The sequence below is a fragment of the Epargyreus clarus genome, unplaced genomic scaffold (genome assembly GCF_041222505.1).
Source record: "Epargyreus clarus isolate Ecla_fem2 unplaced genomic scaffold, WU_Ecla_fem_2.2 ptg000012l, whole genome shotgun sequence".
Taxonomy (NCBI): Eukaryota; Metazoa; Arthropoda; class Insecta; order Lepidoptera; family Hesperiidae; genus Epargyreus; species Epargyreus clarus.
This window is the reverse complement of record NW_027332220.1, coordinates 4,805,152-4,832,720: the sequence shown is the minus strand read 5'-3', so window position 1 is coordinate 4,832,720 and position 27,569 is coordinate 4,805,152. Positions and strand designations below refer to the sequence as shown.

Sequence of the window (27,569 nt, the reverse complement as noted above, 5' to 3'; positions counted from 1 at the left end):
TACACCTTTCTTCTAATAAGATAATACGTGTGACATTGACACTCTGATCAATACTGATATGCTATATTTAGCTTGAATCTTTAAGAACGTTATAAAGAATATAGTTTCTTTGAGTGAAGTATGAAAGAAATGTTGTTTAGTGTTTTTAGAAAACCATTTCTCATTCGTAATTGATCCGTCATCATTAGTGGTTCTATTGATGAGATTAGGTTTCCTCTCAAATGTAGAAAGGCTTAGGATTATTCCACTATCTTTACTTCAACACGTATCAATGCTATTTTAGGATAGAAATAGGTGGTGGTGTTGCCATAATTGATCCATGAAGAGTACCGTAACATTTAAATTATTTAATAAGCTTTTTATTTCTCTTACCTATAAGGTATTCAACATGAAAGATTTTACTACATTATTTCCTTTAATAACTGATTCTTAAATAATCTTCATTAAAAGATCACAATTAAAATGCCTCAATTCTGCGATATTATTCGTTTAAAACATATTAAAATAAACAGACAAACATAGCAAAAAACAGACTGAAAATATTCTTATAGTTTAAAGTATTGCGTATTTCTGTAAAAGTTGGTAACGCTCTCCGTGCTTCTGTAGCACTGCACCATCATAGCGAAAAAATTCGATGTCTACATTCTTAGATATATTGTTGACACATAAACACAACCAAAAATAAGTAAAAATAGGGTAGGTAGAAGTTTTCTTAAAAAACGGGGTCGGTGACGTCGCGGTGTGAAAGATTAAGACACTTGCCACTCTTGAAACTCTATTGCCCCTTGTGCGCTCGAATTTTTTTGGCACTCAAACAATACTAACACATCTCTCCATGTATTTTGGAAGTTTTCTTGGCAACAATAACATGACTATTCTGTATTTTCGTTACTTTATTGAATTATGGATAGGGTTATTTTTATTGTTTTTGGTTTAAATTTTCCACGAAATTCTCTTTTTATAAAATTGAAAAATATGATGTATTTCACCTGATGGTAAGAAGTAACTGCTATCTGTTTAACTGTATATAGAATAGGGTTCTATTTGAAGGTGACCCCTGATATGTTGCAACTCTTATGGACTGAGATCGCCTCATATGTAAGTGTATAATATAAATAATCTTCCCAAATATTTACAAAGAATCTTTTGACTCCATATATGACCTTACTCTACCTGAGGTCAAAAGTAACTTCAACATATATTCGTCGCAGATTTCGATTCATCTCGTCTGGTACCGTTCGTTTTAGTAGATATATAAGTTAAACGAAAGTTTCCATATTAAATATTTAACGTCAATCATATCACGTATTAATATATAACAATTCGCCCACTCTAACTTCTTTGACGCTAATAGCATCTCCTGGGGTGAAGTGGTTATTTGTTTAAACATAAAATCTTTGTAAACTGGTCCTAAATGGTCTATAAGACGATAAACAATTCATAAAACGGTTTGATCCAATTTTAACGAGGAATATGAAACAATCTACCTACGCTTATTGGTAACCGACGTCTCAACCTACCGTCATAGATTTAAGAAAGAAACGAAAATTATTTCTACATTCACAGCCCTTCACTATGAGTCCCTGTGTCGTGGGTGCTATGGACATTGGACACACATAAAGACTCAAATACCCGGACCCATATTATAAAAGTATCATTATTTGTGCTTGACCGAGGATCGAACCCAAATCTCTTTATGTACTAGACCGTTATGGTGATCTCTCCGCGTGGATAGTGTTAGTACTAAGAGTTAGTTTAAAACTTTTGTCAATAAAATACAGTATCTAAATATCAAATGATATTTAGCATATTTGTGACATTTCATACAAATTTTGAGATTTTATGTCTTAAAGACACCTATAACCAACTTCACATTAAATTTGCCAATAACCAGCATTGGCTGTCTAAGCATCAGATGGGCTGCATATTTCTACCACTTCATATAAAATTTAATTTCTGCCAATATTCTGATGTGTCTAAATATCAGTTGGACTACAACTATCTGCTATTTCTGTCTCTTCATACAAAATTTGAGGCTTCACTTCTAGACCGTCAAAATTTAGTTATCATTTTTATAAATTATTTTTTCACTTTTTGAAACTGTCAAAAGGTGTTTGCGATTCGCATTTCAGTTTGAGACCCTTTAACGTACCTCCTGGGTGGTAGTTGTCACAACAGATCATGCAAAACATGATTTAACCAAATAATTTAATGTTTAAAATGTTGCGTTTCAAATAGTTTTAATGTAAAATAAACTTTATGTCTATTCAACTAGAATATGTTATCGAATTGTGGTTTATTTCGAAAAAAATGAACGTTTCACACCTAGATGTTAGGGTAATGGCAGATTAGAGACTTAAAAAGCTGTTTTAACATGTAGTGTGAGAATATAAATCGTGAAATCGTTTGTAACATCGATATAGGATAGTGCTGCTATCGTCACATCTGTTTTGTCATAAACTACCACAGATTTTGTGCCAAGACTTATATGAAGCCTTCTTACAGTCATACCTTACATACCAAAACAGCAGAGCTTCATATTTAGTATAAGGCCGAACATCTTTGATCAATATCAGTTAGGTTAGGACTTCTATCCTGTGGTACCTCGGTGTCAGAAGACCTTGGGCGGTAGTTACACATACATCAGATTTTATTATCGTTTGCTTCTTCCATTTTACCACCTCCCTAAAATTTTTGCCCGTAATTTATGTTATCTATTTCTGTTTTATAATTGCTGATAATTCATGAAACTAATATGAGTCGTTGCGACTACTAAGTTGGTAATGTTTGCAAGTATTAAATACTTCAGAGGTAGCTAATTTCGACCACATATAAGACTTGAATCCTATTAGAGGTTAGTGGAGACTCATGGGCGCCTTAAACGTCTACCATCACAGCATCAGGTCCTGTAACGTTTATTTTTTTAATTTTAATTCTTTTTCTGCTCTCTCCTTCATTCTTTTATTTTATTATTTGCTTTAGCTTTCATTATTATAATCTTTATGATTAAGTTTGCTTCATGCCCATCTGCTTATTCATTAAAATCACCTATTCGCACTTCGTTTTCGCCAATCTGCCGCGCACCTAACATATGATCGACATGTGACAGTTTACCGGTTTATACACGCGACGTTTCGGTGTCTATCGCGTTGGTTCTCGGAAATATTTTAAATATTTTTATTAATTATTCGTATGGTGTACATTTAGGCGTACGGTAAATGAGTGACGAAAGTATAGATAAAAACGTAATTTAAGTGAGAGCTATGGTAGACCATTAACCACAGATATAGTAGAGCTAGGTGTGATCGTGCAATGAATATATAAAATTCTCGTGACACAATGTTAGTTACCGTACTCCTCCGAAACGGCTTTACCGATTTTCACCAAATTTTATAAGCATATTCAGTAAGTCTGAGAATCGGCTACTATCTATTTTTCATGCCCCTAAGTGATAAGTGATAACCCTTAACATTTTTTTATTTATATGGCAACACAACGTTTGCCGGGTCAGCTAGTATTTTATAGGTATAGTCGAAATATAAGACATAGCCTAGTGAAGACATCATTATATTTGACTCGACGTTATAGGGTTAATTTACGTCAACAGGCATAGAGCGTGTCCGACGCGTCCCGTAACAGACAAAATAGTATTATATCATACAATGTGTATTAACGTTTGTCGTATATGTCTTCCATAGTCGCGCAGACAAAACTGCCTCTCAAATATGATTTTGCCTGCCACGACCAGTGTCTGACACGTTTAATGTCTGTAGATGTAAACGGAGACTTAATCTACACGTTTTCGGAGAACAACCTGTTACCTAATAAAATAGACGTCAAATTAAATTGCAAATTTTCTCCACAACTGGGGGCGGCTTAAAAGTTCGTGAAGCCTACCGCATACTTTAATATTTTTTCGATGTTATTTTTTAATTTGTCGACGAATTTTGTCAACAAGAGAAACCTACCGCGGTTCATACAATACTTATTGCAAGATATTTGATACAAATTAGGTAATTTATGGGCACCATCTAGTACATTTTGTATAATCCACATAACAGATTAGTTTAAAAAGGAATTTGCCTAAATTCGCTTATCAAACACTATGTTTATCACACATTGTGGACTAAATCGTCGTTTTAAAATATTTAACGCCATTAACTGTGTAATTAAGAAGCAGATGTATTTTGTTTAGAAGCAACCAAAAAGCACAGTAATTAATAATTTTAATCATTAAGAGGCCCGTTTCGCAAACTCCCATAAATTATTTTGTCAATGGTTTTAATAGTCTATTTTATTTCTCTTAATTAATATAACAGAGGCTATGATGATGTTTTATTAATTGCTAGACGACAGGTGTCAGAATATTGAAACTAATTTTAATTAAGGCTCTGTTCTCCATAACGGCGAATAGCGAAATAAAGTATTTTAACGACAGCTATATTTTTATTGTCAGTATACTATTTACTGTATGTACAAAACGTAGACTGGTAAAAAAATTAAGATGAGACTAAGATTCCCATGGTCATGGGGGACCACAAAGACCGTTACATAAACACTCAGACAGAAACTAAAATTCAGTTTCAAATTCACTCATAGCTACAAAACAAAAAAGTAAAATCAGTTCATATACAAATACAAAATTGGTTCCGTACAGATTTGCCTTAACGGTTATTAATAAATAAATCTATTCAATGCCTACCGAAGATCGAAGGTTAACAGTTTCTGCCTATAAACGCCTTCATAGGCAACAATTTAATACTTTGATTTGAATCGTTGATCGTACGAAATCGCTTAATCGCTGGCAATCAAACAGTGGACTAAAAGAGCCTACCTAACTATCATAAGGCTTTTAATTTAAATTATTTAATTAGAGCACCTTGCAAGTGTTACAGAATACTAATCGCCAGATAACAGTATGTTTGTACGCCATTAATCTTTACACAATCGACTACAAACAGCTTTGGCTACTGTTTACAATATTTATCGAATAACATAATATACGTGAAATTTTTTGAATGTTTATTTAGCGCTACGTTTTCACTTGTCTTTGTGTTAGTGTTTTTTTTATAAACGGTTTATAGTTATTTTTCACTCTTTCTGTTTGTACTTTAGTTTAGTTTGAAGGTGGACCCTTCGTGGTTCGACCCCGGAAGTCAAACCTATTTCTGTTGAAGCCGAGGTGTTTTAAAGGTGGTTTTAAAGGTGTGGTTAGGGGAAAACATATTTCTAGGTGTTCCCACTTAGTCTTCAAGAGAAGCGATGCATCTGTAGCCGATCTCAGATTAGATAAGACTCCGCGAGTAGAAGAATTATTCTTAATCAATATAATTATAATCATAATTAATATAATTATTAATATAATTATAATCATAATTATATCAATGGGCGGTAGTCCCTACTGCCGTAGACTTCGTGTTCGTATGCTACTTCCATTAAAAAAAAAACGAAGTTATTATGTGTAGTAATACTTATTGGGAGATTTAAAGTGAAAGATTAGTCACTGTATCAACAAATGTGTTGAACAATAAGAGAATGTTGTAAACATCGCTCGTAAAGGCCCACGCGCGGCCATTTTTGAATTATCTCTAATTCTTTGACCCCCGGCCCACACACCCGTTTTGTACGGAATTGTACCAAAATTAATTTAATTGATGCCTTTTACTTAGGGACTGCTGCTTTTGAATTTCGAATGTAGTTTTGTGTTTTGTTTACAAATGTTTATTTATTAGATTAACTTATACAATTCTTAAGTGCATAATGATAAAACAAAAAAAGAATTAAGAATTACATTAGAAAAATCTTTACTAAATTTAATTTATTTTATTTTGGTAAAATACTTGTGAGTTTTAACAAAAAGACGATTTAATTTGCAATAAATTTGACAATACTTATTCAGAAAAGAAATATATTTTTTTATTCTACAATACTTAAAAATACTTCAGTAAAGCTTTGTCAGAAAATGCGTCAACTATTTTTGACGATACTGTAAATGCGAATAAATTTGAACGAAGGAAAAACCATAGATTAGTAAAGATTACTCACTCCAAACAAGAAAATGTACCCAGTTTTGAGAATTGAAATAGTTGCGTAAGAAAGTTTTGCCACGTCTCCGTGCTAAAATGTCCCTAAAATATTTGAAATAATTATTTATTTATTATGTAAATTACGCAGTATTCGTTATTTATTCGAAAATTTTCTCTTAAAATGTTTTTATTTGTCAAGAATTTAAAAAAAGAACTTACTAATAAGCCGTTTGTGGCTTCATTCAATTTCAAGGCGGCGAAGTATCTTTACAAATCTATGGGAAAAACGTACAGCTTTGCTAAATTTCATAAATATGACAAAGATTTGTCATGACAAAGTTTTACACTGATGACAGTCCTTAAGACTTCATCAAATATGCTGTATTCGCAAATGAATTGTAAACAAAATAAATCTTTAAGGCACTTTAAACTTCTGACAGATTTATGTGATGATAAACATCCTTATTTTTATAACATTGTTATTAACTTATTATATTGCCTGCGATAACAATCACTTAACCGTTCATCATCAACCCATTATTATCCCACTGCTGGGCACGGGTCTCCTCTCAGAATGAGAAGAATTAGGCCATAGTCCACCGCGCTGGCCAAGTGCGTATTGGTAGACTTCACATACCTTTGAGATTTGTTTTTATAAATGTATCAGCTGTGCAGGTTTCTTCGCGATGTTTTCCTTAACCGTTTAAGCAAGTGATAATAAATTTCTAATGCGCATATATTTTTTTGAAAAATCAAAGGTGCTTAAGATTTGACCTCGGACCCCTCGATCGAGACGCCGAGTTTCTTAACCACTAGGCTATCACTGCTACACTTAACCGTTATAACCTCCTAATCTATAAGACTTTTATAACAATATCAATTATATTAGGAGGTGATAGATAGAACTGGGTAGGTACCACCGACAAACCTACTTCTAGCGTGAAGCAGTCTGAGTTTCGGTGGATGTAAATGCCGGTTGATTTACATAATGTGAGGTCATTTAGTCCTCAGTGGCAATATAGTAGGCAGAAGGAAGTAGAACTGTAGGTAGAAATAATAATGAGAAAAATAAAATAACGGTCTAACCACGAAGGATTATACCATCTTTAAGAGCATAAACTAAATATATAATTCTGTAAGTATTAAGCAGACGGACTTTTAAGACAGGATTTTAGTCGTCCGTATGTAAGTAGCCTAAGTTTTGAAATAGGACGCGTGTGAAAACGACGTAGGTACGGTGATACGCATGCCATTACTATTTCAACCCGACAAAGGGTAGCGACGCTACATTAGCAATGTGTATATGAGTGTAGTGTAGTGGATTGAAATTTGATTTTTCATAGGTCTTGAGTTCGAGTCCAGCTCATTCTGAGGTCTTGAGTTCGAATCCGTAGCAGCTAATTTTTCGAAGTTGTGTATTAGAAATTAATTAATACTATTTTGAAGGGTTAAGGAATATAATAAAGAAACCTATATGCCTGCGATTTCTCGAAAAAGTTCTGTAAAGTATGCGTCTACCAATCTGTACTTGGCCATTGTGGTGGACTATCTAAATTAACATTTTGTGAATCCTTTACCCAGCAGTTAATAAGGCTGACAATAGCTACAATAATTATTGTTTTGTGGCAAAAATAAAAATAAAAGTCCACCAGTAAACCACTATAGGTTTAACTTGTTCCTTCACCTTCAAAAATAAGTATACCACTTAATAATTAAGACGAGAACTAATAAAGAATAATAAGTCTTGACACTTACTTCATCGAGCTTAATCTAAGCTTAATGGTGCTTTGAAAGTTATACTATATGGGTGACACAATAGAGTTGACATTCCAAGTTATGGTCAAACGGTCGTTACCCGTGTAAAATTTAATGGCTAGAATAAATTAGATAAACTTTAAATTATGATTAAGACCAGTTTACCGATTAAATGGAGTTAAATTAAAGGAATGCCTAACTTTGTAGTCCGTTTTATGTTGACGTTGTCGTTGTCAACCTGTCGTCCCACTGCTGGGCAGGGCTCTCAGTGTGAGTGGGATTTAAGCCGTAGCCCACGCCACTAAGTGTAAATTGGGAAACTTCACTTTTTTAGATTTTTTTCACAAAGAATTTCGTGTCTATTGGAACCTCGGACCCTATTGATTAAGAGACCTAGTTTCAACAACTATTCTACCACGGCTATAAAGTTATGTTATCGTATGGTTCATTAATGGTAAAAGACTTCGTGTGTCAATTCCGAAGGAACCGCCACACCTACTTCTGCAACAGCAATCTAAGCGCTGCTATTTTCTAGTTTGAAGGGTATGGTAAGACATACAATTATATGTACGAGGCGTTCCAACTTGGTACTCAAGGGCAGCTACGCATCTACGGCCCACCTCAGGTAGTACTCTTATCTTGTGTAGGTTTGACCTCTTATAGGACTCTAATCTTATTCTTAATAATTACTTACCGATTCCTACTACTAAGTATAATATAAAAAAAGTTTCTAATTTATACTTAGGCCAAGATACTAAAAAATCCGATAGTGTCTATCAGAAAAATCCTTTACAAAACCCGGTCATTAGCACCGTGTCAACTAGGTGTTATTTGAGGGGGTGATCGTGAAAATTCGCTATAGTGCCGTCGGGGGGGGGTGGCGCATCTGCTCACACGTTGACGCATTCTTGTGGCTTCGGCACCGCCTAGTAGCACAATACTGTTAACCGTTTGTTAACTAATGGTTTTATTCTAACTACTAGTTAAAACGATTGTGACTTACAACTGTAGTTTGTTGTTCATCTGGATGTGTGAATTCTAAAAGAAAAAAAAATATTTTTTTTTATTTTAGAATAATGCTTACATGTTTAAACATTGATCTATTTCATGTGAATTGTATAACATTTGTTGTCGCCTGATTATTTTAAAACAGAACAACTCTTTAACCTTCCACATATATGCCTTATATAGTCTTAAACAGAACAAATAATCATGTTATTATTTTAATTAAAGTTCAACGGACTTCAAAGTTTATATCGAACATTTTCACGCTAATAAACTTTAATTTCCCTACAACCAACATAGGAATTCAGAACTTACAATACTTTACAGTCACCATACAGTACAGTCGCCATATTTGTACAATTACCCATTTTTCACATTCACTTCTCATTCCAACAATGTTACTTAACCGAGCGATATTAAGTGATAGTTGAACTGTCGTTTAGCGATTGTGTAGCCGGGCTCCATCGAGGCAGCTCGCCTTTCACGCGAACAGCCGACACTGCAGTTAGTATATGTGCCAATTCTACGTCTCATACATGTATGCTTATTCTATGCCTACGTAGATCAAGTTAAACGACCTTGTTTAAAATTATCTTATTACTTACTAGCTTTTACCCGCGGCTTTGCTCACAGTAGATTTTTTTATATCCCTGAGAAATGGTACTTTTTTCGGGATAACTGGGATCTATATGCTTTTCTAAGCCCCTGAAAACGTGTGTCGAAAACGCGCCTGCAATTTCATGACAATCGGTTATGTAGCAAAGGCGTGAAAGTGTAGCGAACAAACAAACAAACAAGCAAACATTCGCATTTGTCATATTAGTTGCAACCTGCTCTCTCTGCTGGACATGGGTATATCCCACTATTGGAAATTCTAAGGAGGTAGAGTCGGTATGGTTCGACCGGTGAGGTAGCACCACCACACCCATTTCTAGTATGAAGCAGATCTGCGTTGATGGGAGATTGTGGATGTTATAAATAATTGACAAAGTTATTTTTGAGTTTTTTTTTTATTTTGTTATTATAGCGGCCACGATTATTCTATCCTACTAAACTTATCACAGTTCAAGACATAGGGCCGTGTGACAGACAGACAGACGGACAGACAGACAGACAGTGAAGGCTCAGTACTAGGGTTACGTTTTTACCCTTTGGGTACGAACCCTAAAAAACAGTAGGCACAGAATGCAAACACTGGACCTATCTGACCATAAGGAAGTAGAAATTCCTCGACCCATGATAATCATAATAAGTCCATTGTGCAGCTATCTTACATGCGGCGCACGATCCTAACGGTGTATGAGATAGTCAACTAAACTGCACTTAAATGCTAAACGCTAATAAATCACAATAAGCATCTGTTTTGACCAGCAGTCGTACTAATGACGAGTAAGCGGTAATGATTTCATATTTACTAGCAGTTGGTGGGTAGAAAAACGCAGTGCCACCGGGAGGGTTTTAGTGCGGTAATAATCCGGTAAGAATTTGAAGGTTTCCCCCTCGTAAAAAAATAAGGTACCTATGATACCTAACAAAAAACTGAGTGCAGTGTTGGGTGTGACAAAAAATGAGATATATACCGTAGGTACATTACATATACATGTACTCTCGAAAAACATAATCCGTTTTCGGGTAAAAATGTCTGCAAATTATTGATAAAACCGATTCTATCAAAGAAATAAAATGTAAGAATTATAAAAAATTTAATAACATTTAATTATTTATGTTGTATATAAATAAATTTTAAAAAATTTAATATTTTTTCTACCAAAATATTTAATTTTATTATTTTCATGAGGTTTTCTATATTTTTAGCAATTAAAAATACCTTGCTATCCGAAATTTTCTTTTAAAGAAATGTTTTCTTTCATGTTAAAACTTTATCATTTTTTACTGAGATATGTAGTAAATATCACGTCATTATATTTCTACACTATTTACTCGTTACTCATTATCGAGATATGTAGTACCACGTCAGTATACACTATTTACTCGTTACTCACTGTCGCTTGCGCTAAAACACAAGTCTAAACCCACAACAGAAATTCCAAGTAACAGCGCTGCACTCATTTGCATCTAGATGAAGACAAATCTCTATAATGGGACCATTTCGATTCATTCTCGCTTTTGCATTATGCAATCTCAATCTGGTCTTATTAGTTCATACAAAATTCTTATTAAATAACGAGCTTTGTGCTTGGTTTCCACCGTTTTTAGGATTTCGTAAGAACCCTAAATATTTTGGGATAAGCTCTGTCATCGCGTGATAAGGTTAAGTTTAGATACTCGCCAGGTGCTGACGAATAAACGCGAATAAGAGTGTGTAAATAAAGTACTCGGTACTCGCCACGACCCTTATCCGTTCTGCGCGAGATGTTTTTCAGCTAGAATCAAAGGATTAGATACATTTACATACTTGTCATTGTTCGGCGAGTTACTCGGTGAATTGGTGGTAAAAGTCCCGACAAAATTGACTAATCAAGTGCTATCTAAAATAAGTTCGTAAGACTAAATAACTAGATGTTGCCGTAGATCGTTCCACGAGGCGTTCCAATTTAGTCCTCAGGGGTAGCAACGCATTTGTGACCCAGCTTAGGTAACAATTATATTTTGTCCCTGTAGTCCCGGTACTAGAATAGGGCTACGGTATCCCCTGCCTGACGTAAGAGGCAACTAAAAGGGGGCTTCCGCAAGCAACTCCGGGAAGGACGGCGGTGTGTGTGGTCGTATACCGTCGTAAACACCAGACGGTTTGGCGAGTCCTGGAGCTCACCTGGGTGGAGCCCGAAGGGGCAATGCGTTCAGAGGACTCCGGTTGCGTCCCGTAGGAGATCCGGGAGTCCTCTTGGCAAACGTAGAGGACGGCCACCGGGAGGGTTTTAGTGCGGTAAAAATCCCACATAACCTTGTGTGGCTCCCACGGCACCGGGTACCTTTTGAAGGTTACCCCCTCGTAAACAAAAAAAAAGGTAACAATTATGTTTGTCAATCAAAAGATATTCATAGCAACAGACTACTTAACATCTGAACAAGCTTGTTTGCAACGCGTAAAAACATATGATACCTATGTTCTAATGACATAAGTTTTGGCAATTTAACATTCGTGCTCGAACTAACATTCAACGCACCACTGACATGAAATAGATTTTATGTGTAAATGGTATAACATTCATTACGTTTCTAAGTAGACTACAGAATGAATTCTGCACAAAAAGATACATACCGCAAGTATTAAATAGAAAAGTATGAACATAAAAATACCTTTGTGGCTATAGGCGTCTTAATTGGAATACCATCTTGCAAAAATGTGGTGAGATGAGATACTTTGCGATAAATATCAATCAATTGTTGACTTGGTAACAAATGGTCTAGTTTTTTATGACAGGAGCGTGCAGTTCAGCTGATGGTAAGTGGCTACTGCCCATGGTCATCTGTTATCAACCCCGGCTAATATATGATTTAAAACTAATATGATCGCGGAATTAGAATCAAAGATCGGCAATAAATAAATTAGAACCGTGTATTGTAAGTACCCGTAACATATTAAAATAAATATAGTTCAAAAAACTAAAAAACACGCTTTTATGATAAAATCAACTAAAAAGCTTTCGGTATTCTATTTCATTCTTTCATACATGCAGGGTAAGATAAGGATGTATGTTGATCTCTTTCTACTGAAAAACGGAGTTACTCACTGACAAACATACAAGTGAAGCTAATATAAAGCGTGTAAAAAACAGATGCGATTAGATTACAGTCCTACCTCAGGTCGGCCATACGTTGCTACCCTTGAGGACTAAGTTGTAACGCCTCAGATAACTACGTTTGCCTTATCACAGCCTTCTACCGGCTTACGGCTACATCGAGGCTTAAAACTGCCGTAATTAGGCACAAATAGTTGTGAGGGTGGTGCTTCTAGAGTAAAATTATTTTGGGTCTCTCCACATACATATATTGATAACAAAAATAAGAATAATATACCTACTTATACTATGACAATAGTATTGGCCTTACCAGGTTTCTTAAAGTTTGTTAAGCTGTTTCAACCAAGTTTCTACAAAGTTGTATGGGTTTCGGCTCCTATTAATATATGTCATTCCATCTTGCGGCAATGACACTAAGAAACACGTTACATTGTTTCTTAGCGACATAAATATAATTAATGCACGCATTCACGCTTCAATTAAAAGCATCTGTTCACGGTACGTATTGGGATGTAGTAAAAAAAAATACCATTGACCTACTAACTATAGACTGCAAATTTTCATTAAAACGTTCGAACTAAAAATTTAAATAAACTGAAAAAGTTCTTTGATTACATTTTCGATAGATTGTCGATTGTATTTTATTCAATTCAGTTCAAATCTAAAATATAACTAGAAAACAATTATGCAATATAAAATAACGACTGCTTTAAAATATACCTCTAGCAAATATCTACCACTACCACAATCTAAACAAATCCAACGATCCCTCTTAAGTTAAAATTCGTCAAGCCGTTTGGACTTCAGGTAGGGTTGCCCGTACTTTATAATAAAGTATTGTACGTAATTTCAGGTAATTGTACTCTATACTTTATGAGAACAATAAAGTAAACGAAAATACTGTATTTCGCATGATTTGATTTAAAAGTTTAGTCGTAAGTATTGTTTCTTTAAACGAAATTTATCGATTGGTGCTGAATCGATGTCGTCACTCGCCAGCGCGACATCCCTTAACTTAAATATATTAATAGAGAAAAATAAAGTGTACTTTATATTGATGCTATGTACTTTACTCCTTACCTATAATAATCAATATACTTTATCTGTAGAAAAAAAGGTGGCAACCCTAGGTTCAGGGTTTGTGAAAAATTTATTCATACATGATACACTTGAACATTACCCTCCACAGTTGGATAACAAGTCTATGCCTACATGTGAAGTCAGTGATTTCCACTCGTAAAGCTGACATTGTGGCCAAGTTAATGTCCCGTCACCTGCCGAATACCGGCGAGAGACGACACGGAATTTTATTTCTTCATCAACCTTTCGATTTCCGAGAATGAACTCGATTCATTAACACATAAATCCATAAAAATCGCTCTTCGGACCTGTCTCCCTGCGAACGAGATACGATAGAAATGTAGCGAGGAAATCGCCGAAAATATTCTATCATTTTGCTCGTGTAATTTTTCTACGCTAACCATAGATAAGTATAGATATCTCACCGCTTGTCATTGAATGAAGCCATTAATTGACTTAAACGGCTTAACGGGATTCTGTCAGCCATTTAATGGCTGTCATGGTGTAATTCGTAAGACACGAAACCGAAGTAAATTTTTTAATATTTTTCAAACACAATAATAGATGACAGTGACAATTTCAATTGTCAAAATTGGTTACATTTTTTTGTTAGGAGTGAGTAATTTTTACTAATCTATGACGCTAACATATAAATTTCGGCTTAATATTGTTGTATTATGGTTTGAGGGATGTGGTAAGAATAGGGTATTTGATTACGACGAAAATATTGATTAAGCTGTTGTTAGCTTCAAAGTAAGTACCCTTTTTCAAGGTGTCATACTTAAGAGATATCCTGAGCATTAATCCTAATGAGAGAAACAACGCATCTGTGGTCAGCTTAAAGTAGAGCTTTCGTCCTTTTTTCTCCAGAGTAAGACATGAATTTATATTAGATCACTAACTACAACGTTAATAAAAATATAAACCAAGTCCTTTCTCGTTCAGTCTGAATTGTTATGTTAGTTAAGATTAAGACTGACTTACTTCTGTCAACGTGATTTATAAATGTCAATCAACAAATGAATACATCGCTCAGAGATCAAAGCAAAGCGTTCATTTGACAGCCGCTGTCACCGAAACAGGAAACAAGTCCGACCATTTGACAGAAAGATGACAATTATTCTGCATACATCCATCTCTGTCACTCACGCGCTCCAAAGCGAGAAAGTAGTTGCTCGCACGTCGTTCGCTCTCGTGTTTTCCTCGAACACGTCGAACAAAATAAAGCGAACGGACGTGCATGCGAGTGATTTTAATGAACGACTCCATTTTACCGTAAAATAGAAATAGCCTGTTATAAATCGCAATGAATCCAGATAAGCCGGCGAGCGATCAATCATTCTGTAATTAATTACGAACAAACAATCCGTTGTTGAGTTATCGTAATTTATTAGTTCAGAAAATTCCAGCTAAGTCAACGAGAGTCTGTGAAGTGCGAGCGTGCACTGTTAGACACGTGATTGACAATCGTGTCTTATCTTACGTAAGAACTAAACGCTTTTCCGAACATTCGCCAACGTATCGCCGCCTATCAACCGTATTTTAATATCAGCGAACGAGGGCCAAGTTACGCTGGACGTTTCTCGCATAATGGCCAATTTATAGACCTCCCACAAGTTTTCGATAACAAGTTAAAGCAAGGCACAGAGAATAACGGTGCTCGTGTGTCAGAGGTCAAGTAATTCTGGTGCGATGTTGTAGAGGCGTTTGTATTAAATTTCACGGTGGCAATCTGCGCGTGCGTGCATACTTTTTTCTCTACATATATTGCATAGGTTTTATTTGCGATTCATACGATAACTTATAAATTTATAAATAAATGATTAATTGTTCTTACAGCTTAGAAATATATAATAATACAAGCTTCGTCAAACATTATGGTCATCATACCATAAATAGATGAGGCACTGCCGCCTCATCTATTTCTACCTTCAGTCAGTAGTTACAGTTGTCATCTTTGCTGTGTCCTGATTTGAAGGCTGTGTTAAAAGAATACTTCCACGAGGCAGTCCAACTTAATCCTTAATATTAACATCTATGGCCAGTATCAAGAAAGGCTTTTTTATTTGTGTTTAATTACGATTATATGCTGACTACCTTCTAGCAGAAAGGTTACGATCACTTGCTTCTTTAATAGAAAATCATAATTACTATAATAGAGATTATATTTTTGAGAAGATTTTTTTTAATATTATTTTTTATTACTAAAAATTGAAGTAGAAAAATAATAAATTAAACTACATATAAATAAACAAAATCTATTGTTTCTACTTCATAATTTGTTAATGAATATCGAGTTACATTTGTATTGAACTCTTAAGAACAAGAATATGTTATAATCCATAAGATAAAGGTATTGATTTTGTAGTGAAACACAGAAGCCTTATAATTTCGTCATCTCAGTGAACATCCGTCTGTCACATTCTTGTGCAGTTTAGGAACTACATTCACATTTAGTACCTGCTTCGAATTAAAATTATGTGGGTAAACATTTTTGCTAAAAGAGTTAGTTATATGGGACTGAAAGCTATTCAGTCCCATATAATATTAGATTAAAGTTTAAAAATACCTACCACTTATCGGTAATTATTTTTCATTTAGAACGTAAATTATGTGCGATATTTGTAAAAGACCAAAGTGATTATTACATATGTTATATGAAATGAAAATAAATATGAAGTATTAATAAATTTGTGTGAAATATTTAATTCTGAAAGATTACTTCAAAACACGATACTCTGATTAAATCCTTACACATTTTTTCTTTCAATGTAAATAGGTAGATGCATACTTATGATAGATGACATCATATAAATATAATTTATGTCTCGTCTCCGCATGTGCTAACCGGGAGCAAACCTCACAATAATATCTCATACCTATTATGGAATCATGTTTATGTAAACCACAATGAATATTCTAGGCGTCCATCCCTACACGTCATTGAGTTCACTCGTGGATAGCCACTTGATCTAGTAACTATAAAAATGATTATCTTTAAAATTAAGAATTAAATTTAGATTACATGTAGTTACATATTATCGTATTTATATATCCCGACAATGATCATAGATCGTAAATAGATCTATTATGATGTAAAAACTAAAAAAAAGAATAGTTTTTGAAAGTTAGATTTTGCTAGTTTATACAAGCCCAGTTGATAGATAAACCGGACACAATACCTAAAAATAATAAAAAGTAACAATAAAATCTATTTTCACGCCTTGAATACATTCTACTGGGACCAAAAGTAAAAACTCGTAAATATGCAACCGCTTGTAAAAATTGTTCGATAAAATATACCACCTAAATATGCACCTTCGCTCGTTATTAATGATTTTTCTATCCAATGTTTTGCCTATCGACATTTGACAGCTTCTTCATAGTAAACATTGTAAAATTTGAACCCTTGGGTAGGTACTATTCAATTCAGTTTGTGTACAAGTGTAACATTTAAGTAAAAATTGGATAAATTACAAGCGAAAACTACTCAAATAACAAACTCCGCCAATTAAAAGTGTCATCAAGCAAACCCAGGTCCTTAACCTACCATCCGAATCCGTATGCCGGCCGGTACGCGCGGTGACACACCGTCCATCAGGTTCGCAATCGCTCCGCTGTGTCACGTACCGCCGGTAAATCACCTGGCTAATGAGCGGTAAGCATCTACAAGATACTCGCACGTGATGACATGAGGCTTAAGAATCTTGACCGTCCTGGCCCACTGCTGGACTGGATGATCTTGGATTAAGCTTTGTTTATTATTTTAATTGATTGTTCAACATGTGAAGAATTAAAGCTTTAAATTTTTCATTACCTAAAAAATGGAAATACACATACATACAGTATAAAGACTCAATAATAAAGAAAAAAAGCAAGCTTTAGCAGCGCCCAACACTGCTGTTATTAGGTAGAAATAGGTGTGGCGGTGGTGCCGCCGGAGTCGAACCACAAAGGGTTCTACCACCTTCAAAACCTTCAGTCTGTTCCAATGCCGATTAACAAGTTATAATACTCGTAGCTTCGGAAAATCATAGATTTACTATTAGAATCCAGGACCTTGAGATTCTAAACGTTCGGTAAAGCGTGGGAATCCAATTCCCACACCTCTTAGCGCGATTAAAATGTGGTAAAATAGCATTGCTTTCCGAATAATGCAGTGTCATATGCGTTATACCCTTAACTAGGTAAAACTATGTGGCACCTCCGTCACACCTATTTATGCCTTATAGAAGTGTCTGCATTTCTGTTATCATAGATGGGCTGGTAACCCTAAAAATTGTCTTATATAGAATTATCAATCCTAAAATCTAACATTATTTAGAGTATGTAAGCTTATCGGGCGATATGCAATGGTAAATATTTTATTCGTATTGCATCTTGTACGCAGGATAAAGATTTTTCAAATTTGTTTGCCAATGGTGTAATATGAAAATGAAAACTATGTACATATTTTGATCACATAAATGTTGGTAATTAATTTTATTCGTACCATATACAACGAGCGACGGCGGTTTCCTTTTCTATGTATTTGATCATAGACGAAATAACCAAATAATCTTTTAAAATTTAGCATAATTTTGTGAACTTCCCAAATCAATGCGAGAACAGTACTAGAAAATAGATCACCATATGATCCATACTAAATTTAATAGCTAGACTGATATGACCTGTTTTAATGAATTTAAGTTTATTTGGTTAAATTATCTGTGTGTATATTTGTGTATGTACGTTTGGATGGTCATAACAAAAGATGATTTATAACAATTATTATTTTTTATTTTCATAATTAAAATTATATTCGCTTTTATTATGACCATCCTGACATTATTTACAGATTTTTATTTTTGATTCACACTTTAGGCAAAATTGTTGTGTAAGTCTCACTAGTAAGACGTTGAAGATGATTGGAATATTCCATATTACAGACAAATGTTCCCACAAATGAAGTTCCGCGTGTCCGGATTGGACGCGAAAGCCAAATACATTCTACTGCTGGACATCGTCGCAGCTGACGACTACCGATATAAGTTCCACAACAGGTAGACCACACTCATCATTCATCGCCTGCGGAACATCCCTGTATCACCCATGGACCAAACCGGTCATCACCCCCACTGACCGATCGACATCGGCCTGACATCACGTCTTATGGGATATGCTGCTTCAAAATTAACCCATTCCATTAGCTTGTGATACCTACTGCACTAGTTCCCACCGAACCATTTTCAACCTCTCTTAATTGCGTCTAAACATTGTACGAACACGCTCAATTTAAGGGCAACGACATCGCAACATCGCCTGGAATCGTCCGATGATTAAGGATTCAACGCGCATCCGATGGGTAATATCATTAAAATATCTTTGTCTTAAATGCCGCAGCGACAGTAAAAAGCGGATCAAGCCGACACCAGAGGTGAGAAATATCAGCTCGGAAGGTTTCCTTGCTTCACTAAAACCGATCGACCGGTAAGAAAAACCACTCGTAGACATTCTTCCGGGTACGTCAACATCACCGCAACCGTACATCGTTACATCGGAACCGCGATCGATAATCATCGTATTTGATCGTGTACATTGTTTAATTCCCGATGACAAGAGCCGATAAGCTCCGCTCCGTCGCTTTATGTCCGCCGATCGACGGCCGTATCAAAACCGCCGACGCGCAGGTTTGGCAACATCGAGATGCGATCGATAAACTTCGATTTAATATCCGTTAATTAATACGAACCGAGCATTCCGGTCGAAATTTCGGCTGTGACTCAGCCGTAAACCGATATCGTCGCCGACAAAGGCGCCGGCTGTCTAGCGCCGTTAATATGGTAATTAATTATTACAAATCATTCGTTCATAAATTATTTACCAATTACTCGATCGGAGATTTCTAAATTCGTTTCGGTGACGCCGCGGTGAACACTCCGGTGTTCAGTATCGTTACTCGGTTTTTAGTGTCGCGCGTCATGTCGCCCGGCGCATTCGCTCACGTGCCTCGGTCACGATGTTCGCTGCAACTTAGCCGCACAATAGGCGCGTACTTCGCCGTTTTTGGCCGTCTGTGGCGGAAACACGACCTTTTTGTTTGTTGCGAATACTCGGCGACACCTCACCGCGACCGCCGCTACGCTAATCAGCCCCAACGGAGCTATGTGCGTGAAAATGCCAAATACGGTGGCCGTGGTCGCATTGTATTCCTTTACAATTACTTAACTAAAATTCGGAGAGCGGTTAGGCGGCCGTAAATAAAACTAATTAGTGCGGTGAGAGATCACAAGCTAAAATGGCCGATTCCCGGGAGCAATGGGCGCAAAAAGTGAAACTAGTCCAGCGGCATGTCTCACAATCGACGTGATGTCAAATCGTTGCAAAGAACGAGTCCCAACCCATGTTTTTCTCTCGTATTGCTTGCAGACGTATGTTTCCTGCCTACAAAGTTCGCGTTTCTGGTCTTGATAAAAAAGCAAAATACATTTTGCTAATGGACATCGTAGCTGCGGACGATTGCAGATACAAATTCCACAACAGGTATAAATAAAGAAGTGATGAAGGAATTAAATTAAAATAAGAATATTGTAGTAATTGTGCCGGGTTAGCTTCAGAGGTCGAAAACAGATCTTATTTTAATGTAATTCGTAAAAAAAGAACAATAAGGCAAGAAGCATGCGTACCATAATTTTCTTAATGTGAAGATGATAAGGATCTGCGTGGTTGTGGAAAGCGTTGTATCATTATCCAACCCGGGGCATTTGCAAGGGATTATAAATATCCCTTTCCAAAACGCTGTCACTTATTTTGATGATAGCCCATTTATTTAATAAAAAGAACAATTTGTCTTAAGTTATCCTACATTACCATCGTTGTTATAGTAGGTATTTCATTTAGTTCGACGCAGATCTTTTACATTCACATGCTTATTAATATTTTCATAGACACATGTAACGCTTGTTTACCATTTGTCGCCTGCATGTTTTAATTAAGTAATTGTTTAAGAAATAAGCTCGTTTTCATTACGCACGACACGACACGACGATGCGGTGATTACAAGTTTTGTAATTAATGACTCTATGGATCGCTTTCTCTACTACACGTGGTACGTTTTACACAACTACGTCATCTATGTCGCCTGTTCTTACGTGTTTAGCAGTCACGAATTGCTACTGTACGACGGGCAACTATGTACCGATTACCTATCGCACGAGCCATTTGTGCAATGAGTCATTAGGCGAAAGCTCTAAAACATTAGTGTACATATTGGCGTATGTAAAGAACGAATTGGAAATGCCTTTTTCTTTTTCTCGCATAAAAAAAGAAGAAAAAGGTTTTGTGCAATGAATCATGACCGCAAATCTTATCGTGTCGTGCATAGTGAAAAGTTTACTAATTCTTAGAGCTTGTCCGATTGAGGGATAATTAGAATCATATTCAAATACGTCCCAAAAAATGAAAATTTAAGTATAGTCTTGTGTGTAATAATCATAATTGTGTGAGGAAAAGGAAATGTAATATTTCAATATCAGAATAAAATAAACAATCAAACTTCTAATACGCATTTTTATAAAGGTGCTCTTTTTATACATACTGATTGGCTCGTATGTAAGAGCTATTTATTCCATTATAATAAAAGCCTAGCCTCTTTAGTAAACGGCGCCGTTTTACTAGGCTCCTGAATGATTACACATAACTTGAATCGATAACGTTTAACTGTTTACCTAACTTAGTCAAAATTGGTTCCACTTTCTGCTACCTGGGGCTGAAACCCACACACTGACTCACAGATTATCTGTAATTCTCATTATGGCGTTGGCAAGCAACAATATTTGGTTTTCCTCATAAAATCATTCAAAAATAGAACAGTGTAAGAGTATACTGACAAAAATAAAAAAATAGTTGAAGTTAACTGTGACTGACTCAAGTAGATTAAATTTTAAGGAAATTTCAATTCTAAATTTGTTGAATATGATGAACATCATTAATGTAGCATTTTTCTAATATTAGTAAATTAAATTTAGTAAAGTAAATTTATATAACCTGTAAGCAGGGCGCTGCCGCCCCCGGTCACTTAGTTTTATACTTTTGTTCCAACATAACCTAACCAAACCCATACGACGTGCTTTAGGTTATATGTTGTAAGTGAGGTATATTATCATCTCACCCGGACAAGCTCTAAATTAACATAAATGTGCATGCATTAAATATTTTTGTCTTATGTACACGGCCTTAGCAAGAATGGACATCGAATCTTTTATAAAAAGCCCGAAGAAAATTAGTAACTTTCGAGGTTGCTTTACAATACAGCGTAGCTAGGTACCTTGATTACATTCCTAAGTAATTACATCATAAGTAGTAAAATATTTTTATTTATAAACCTTTTATTATTGACTTTTATTTGGAGCAAATGTACATTAAAAATTAAAAACCTTTTCCTCATTCCCAGTGCATTTTTGCATAATTAGCATATATTATAAAACAGCCACATAATTGACTCTCGTATGACCATCTTAGTCCTCAAGAATGGTAAAGCGTCTGTGATCAGCTTCAAGTGGAACCCTTGTTATAAAAGAAGTTGGTTACAGATGCTCATGGGCGGCAGTAACCTTACCTTCAGGTGGAGTGCACGCCCATTTGCTACTCGAAACTTATATAAAAGCATCATTGTTGTCTAGTAAGTTGTACTGTGAAATTGCAACTGGCCCGCCATTGTACTTTCAATTCGGATGTTTTAAAGCAGACCCGAAGTCCATTCGATAGGTCAATTATTATGTATCCGCGTAAAACTGCTAGTCCTAAATATATAAATGAATCGCGTCGCCATAGCAAATTCTATGACTACACCTGCTCGCAACAACTTCAGAGCGGACTAGCAGTTTGGCGCGGACTACACTATATTCTTTATTTTAATTGAATAAATATTTTCACGCTCTAACAAGCTCCGTTCTTCGTGAACGTACAATGTTTATGGCGTCATAATATTTATAATTTATGCGACCACCTGTTTTAAGGCGCCGTGTTCTTTTTTAATTAAAAATTAATTTCACTTTCAAAAGATCGTTTTGTTTCGTATTGATGTTGCCGATAACATGAATTCGAGGATCTGAAGATCCTGAAGATTGGAGACGCCATCTTACTATCTTTCGACTTAATTGTAATTCCTGTACCTACCTTTGGAAGGTTTGTAATTTTACTAAATATTTTAAAGATTTTTTAATGTAATAACTCCCTGTGATGTCAAAAGATAAAGGCGACAAACAAGTAAACAAACAGGCAAATAGACAGATAGACACACAGAAAGACAAACAACAAAATATGTCCTCTATTTTATGGCAATTAAAATATGGAGTGAAAAAAATGATTTTGTATAGTCGCTGAACAACACTTAAATTTCATTTATTATCAAAGAATACGGTTAAGATTACTCTATTTCATCAAATAACGTGTAATACAAGATAAGTTGCATTTCATCTTCTTAGATGATAATTAGACCCCCATACAAATTGAAATGCGAGGTTTTATGTTTGTTTAGATTTCAAGATTACTTGCTTATTATCTAGTCATTGCTTATTAAAGCTTAACTACAGTTACCATGAAACCAGAATAGAGAAGAACGATGATGATAGAGTAGCTAAATAGGTATATAACATACTGTCCGATAAGAGCTCTATCTATCAAGTCCAAAATAATCATATCTTAGAAGATGGAACAAACCATATGAACAAGATTCATTAAAATCACTAGTCATGTACGATCACAATTACATATGATTGTAAATAAAAATCATATTACAGATATTTACTAAAATTTATTAGTTTAAACGGCAATTGAATAATTTAAAAAGAACACGGCATCTTCAATATTTTTCTAAGTTAAGTGAACTTACCAAACATATAGCCATCTTTGTCTTGTCTTCCAAAACTACATCTCCTGTCTTTGTTCCCGGAGTCGGTGGATGGTCGCTGGTAAAGCGGACCCTGAGATGCCGAAGAGGATGTACATCCACCCTGACTCGCCGTCGACCGGCGAGCAGTGGATGCAGAAGGTGGTGTCCTTCCACAAACTGAAACTGACCAACAACATCAGCGACAAACACGGATTCGTGAGTACCTTCTTTTCCAAGTTTAAGATCTTTGATGTTAAATACATTGTGTTAAAGAACTGTAGGTTATACTTTATTTAATGATTTATCTTATAAGCATACCTAATAACATTAGGTCACTTTTAGTTACTTCATAACTTTCTTATTTTATCGAACGTACTTCAGAAGACTAAGTTGATCAATCTAAAATAGGTAGAATATTTAAATTGGTAACTTATTTATTTTCGAAATCGTAAGCATCGTTACAAAATTTAGTTCGTCTCTATCATAACCACGTATTATTATTTCGCTAAGTATCACATTTTATTCTAATAAGTTGTATTTAATTTCATAATCGTTAAAATAGTTTGTTTCTTTATCAAGAAACAAAAAATTCAATTCTTCTATATTAATGAAATATGCAACTGCGTATGTCTATACCGATCGAATATATCAATATAAAACCCATCGTGTTTCCAAAACGAACACAAAAAGGCTTTATACAGTTAACAACCACAACATCGGCGTAATTCTCAACAATGCCCTCAACAGGAGTGTACGTTGAAAAAAGGGCCCCAAAAAGTAGCAATCGAGCGGCATTATTTTTTGTGAAGAGCAAAAACTTTATAATGTGGGTGATATTATAATTAAAAAGGTCCGATTGTACCCCTGTCGTCGAGCAGCGGGGGAGCATTGTCCTGGCCACGGTTATTATGGCTATTTGCTTTGGGCACCCATCAACTTCACCGTTTAGTAGTTTTCAATAGATTATCTTTTGTATTGAAAGCTATGATCGGTTACACTTTTTGCTGGTGGGCTTGAGTTTGAGGATAATGTGAGCTTCATATGCTCTTGAGGTTGTGGATTTTTCTTTGCTTTTTTGTGCTCTTCATCTACACTACTTGATATATTATTTTGGTATTTCCAGTACTTGATTTTTATTTACTTCAGAAATCAGTAATTTAAAATCTTAATACTATGACCATGATTGGCCATTTTAGTTCATACTCAACAAGCAATTATCATAAATTCCTATATTAATTATTATGACAAATCGGTCAACTGTTTTTTAATTAATTATATATTTTATATACTTAAAAGGTTTAACACATTATATTGAGTGGATGATAATTTTTACCTTAATCAACATTAACCCCAAAAGTTAAAAAAATCTTAAAATATTTTTGGGCATAAATATATTCTGAAGACAGTATAATAATATTTTCACTTGCAAAATTGCAAAAATTCTCGAAAAAATCTTTGTGCCCCAATAAAAAGACCTTGGCGACATGTGCCCTACTGCATAAGCCTTATGAATATTAATAGAGGGAAACTTAATTAAACACACAAATTAATTTGAGTGGAGTAAGTAAGTTTTTAAGTATAAAACTGGTTATAAGCTTCTCTTCGAATCGAAAAATCTTCGAAATTCTTTTAAAAAAATTCTGTGAATATCAACTTACAAATTTTGGCAATGTGCGCCGTACAAGGACTTTTTGCTTGCACTTGCTTTTATTGCTTGCTTGATTCTCATTTATGTAGAACATACAGTTAAATTATGTAGGTAATATATAGCATCGCTAAATATTATTAAGAAAAAAATAACTTGAAATATCGCACATAAAGATTTATAATCTGCACATTTCAAATACAAAAATAAGCTATATTTTGACAACATATCAATATATAACCAGTCGGTAATGACATAGTTATCGATAATCGATATGAAATACGAAAGAAACCCACTCAAAAACTGTTATTACCCCGTTATTGTCAAAAACAAAATATGTTATTGATATGAAACAACAAAAAAGCTAATGAAATATTAAGCAATTAGTCCATTTAATATCTGTGTAAATATTATAAAAATATGTTTTTGCATCTGTTGCATACAACCACCACCCACGGCGCGGGCTGTACCATAGACAATAATTTTACTTTGCTACCTGGCTGGCGAAGATTCAGCTGGCTTATAAAAAATATTTTTGAGCATTATCTTTTTTTTCTGAATAAATATTTTATCAATTCGTAGGTTAATCAAAAACATCAAATCAAAGAAACATCAAATTAGTAAAAGTGTTATCATATTTTTGTTTGAACATTCTTACCTTTAAATTTGGCGTTAATCAATTTGTACTTGTAGCGGATTAAATTAGTAAAACTTCTTTTTTATTAACATAGATTAGTAAAGATACTTCGCCGCCTTGAAATTGAATGAAGCCACAAACGGCTTATTATAAGTAAGTTCTGTTTTTGAATTCTTGACAAATAAAAACATTTTTAGAGAAAATTTACGAATAAATAACTAATACTGCGTAATTTACATAATAAATAAATAATTATTTCAAATATTTTAGGGACATTTTAGCACGGAGACGTGGCAAAACTTTTTTACGCAACTATTTCAATTCTCAAAACTGGGTACATTTTCTTGTTAGGAGTGAGTAATCTTTACTAATCTATGATCGAATATGACAAATTCAACGCCACAAAAATGTTTTTGATGTCAAACGGAAACATATACCGATTTTTCGGTAATTTTTGGAGTTTACTCCTTAAGAAACGATTTGAGTTATAAGGCCCGGTACGGAAATTTTATGAGGAGTAAAATCAAGTGTAACACGAAAAGTTGAGGCGTTACGTAGAAAGAGACAAACATATATATCCACACTTTACGCGCAACACCAGTGAAGTCACTGAATAGAAATGTCATAATTTTATTTTTTGGAGTTTACTCCTTAAGAAACGATTTGAGTTATAAGGCCCGGTACGGAAATTTTATGAGGAGTAAAATCAAGTGTAACACGAAAAGTTGAGGCGTAACGGAAACCAAAATATGAATCAAGAGTGCTTTTATTAATTTAAAATACAGTAAGTTCAAATCCCATATGAAAGTAATTATTACAATAAAAATAATTAGCAATATATAAAACATTAAAACGTCATTAACTAATTTGTTTACATTTTTGCATAAATTAAGTTATAGGTTTGATCATTTATAAACACTGTGAAAAATATGAACATTGGCGCCATAATATGATTAACAATCTTTTATGAACGTTTTTAAAGAAGAGTAACATATGAAATCAGTAAGCAATTGAATAAGATATAATATTAGCAAAATAAGTTTTTAACATAAAGAGGCTTTTGTAAGTTACTGATATATTAATTTAACTTATAAAAATGGATGCATTATTGATCAGCACCATCTATCAACGATAAACGGGCAAAATCAAAACAGTATTATTTAATATTTATTACAGAATTATTGCTAATGAATTATGTTCAAAATAAGTTATATAAAATTAACAATACGTTTTAAATGAATTCTAGAATTATAAAACATTCAGAAACAATCCAAATTACATATAATAACATGTTTATTGAGTCTCATAATAAATTTCATCCGTAAATTGCAACAAGGATATTTTATACATGGCAAAGAAATTATAATTATTAAGTTTTAAGTTATAAAACGTTTAACATTGTTTTAAATATAAATAATTATATTATATTAAAATTTACTTTAATATAAACAATTATATTAAGTTACCATTATAATATTTGGAACCAAAATACATAGATTGATAAACTTGCAAACTTACAATTTATAAAACTTGCCACTAGATGGCGCTATTTTATATCATTTTGTAACATACTTTATGTAATACGCATTATTGAAGTAATATAAATAATCCGAATAATTACAGATATATGTTTGTTTCTCTTATCATTTTAGCAGATGCGTTCATTTACCTACCCTTTTTTCTATTCGATATATATCATAATTATCATTCGTAAGGAGTAAACTCCAATCGTGCGTCGTAGCTGACACACACACACTTTTTTTGTACTAGTGACGTGAAGGAATGCGTTGTATCGGTAAAATAGGTTCACAGACTACATATTAAAAGTATTTTTAGACACAAATAA

General features: G+C 34.4%; 1 protein-coding gene across 9 annotated transcripts in view; it reads left to right on the top strand.

Moving 5' to 3' along the window:
* LOC140746175 (T-box transcription factor TBX2) overlaps window positions 1-27,569 on the top strand; it is a 324,177-nt gene that overhangs the window by 211,616 nt on the left and 84,992 nt on the right. For 5 of the 9 annotated variants that reach the window (XM_073078214.1, XM_073078206.1, XM_073078212.1 and 2 more), the window contains 2 exons: window positions 18,499-18,612; window positions 23,504-23,657. In XM_073078214.1, the coding sequence (XP_072934315.1) occupies window positions 18,503-18,612; window positions 23,504-23,657 (264 nt within the window). In that variant the 5' untranslated portion in view covers window positions 18,499-18,502. Of the gene's footprint in view, window positions 1-18,498; window positions 18,613-19,978; window positions 20,093-23,503; window positions 23,658-27,569 lie in introns of all 9 variants that reach the window. The other 4 variants (XM_073078213.1, XM_073078211.1, XM_073078207.1 and 1 more) reach the window with 1 other exon arrangement.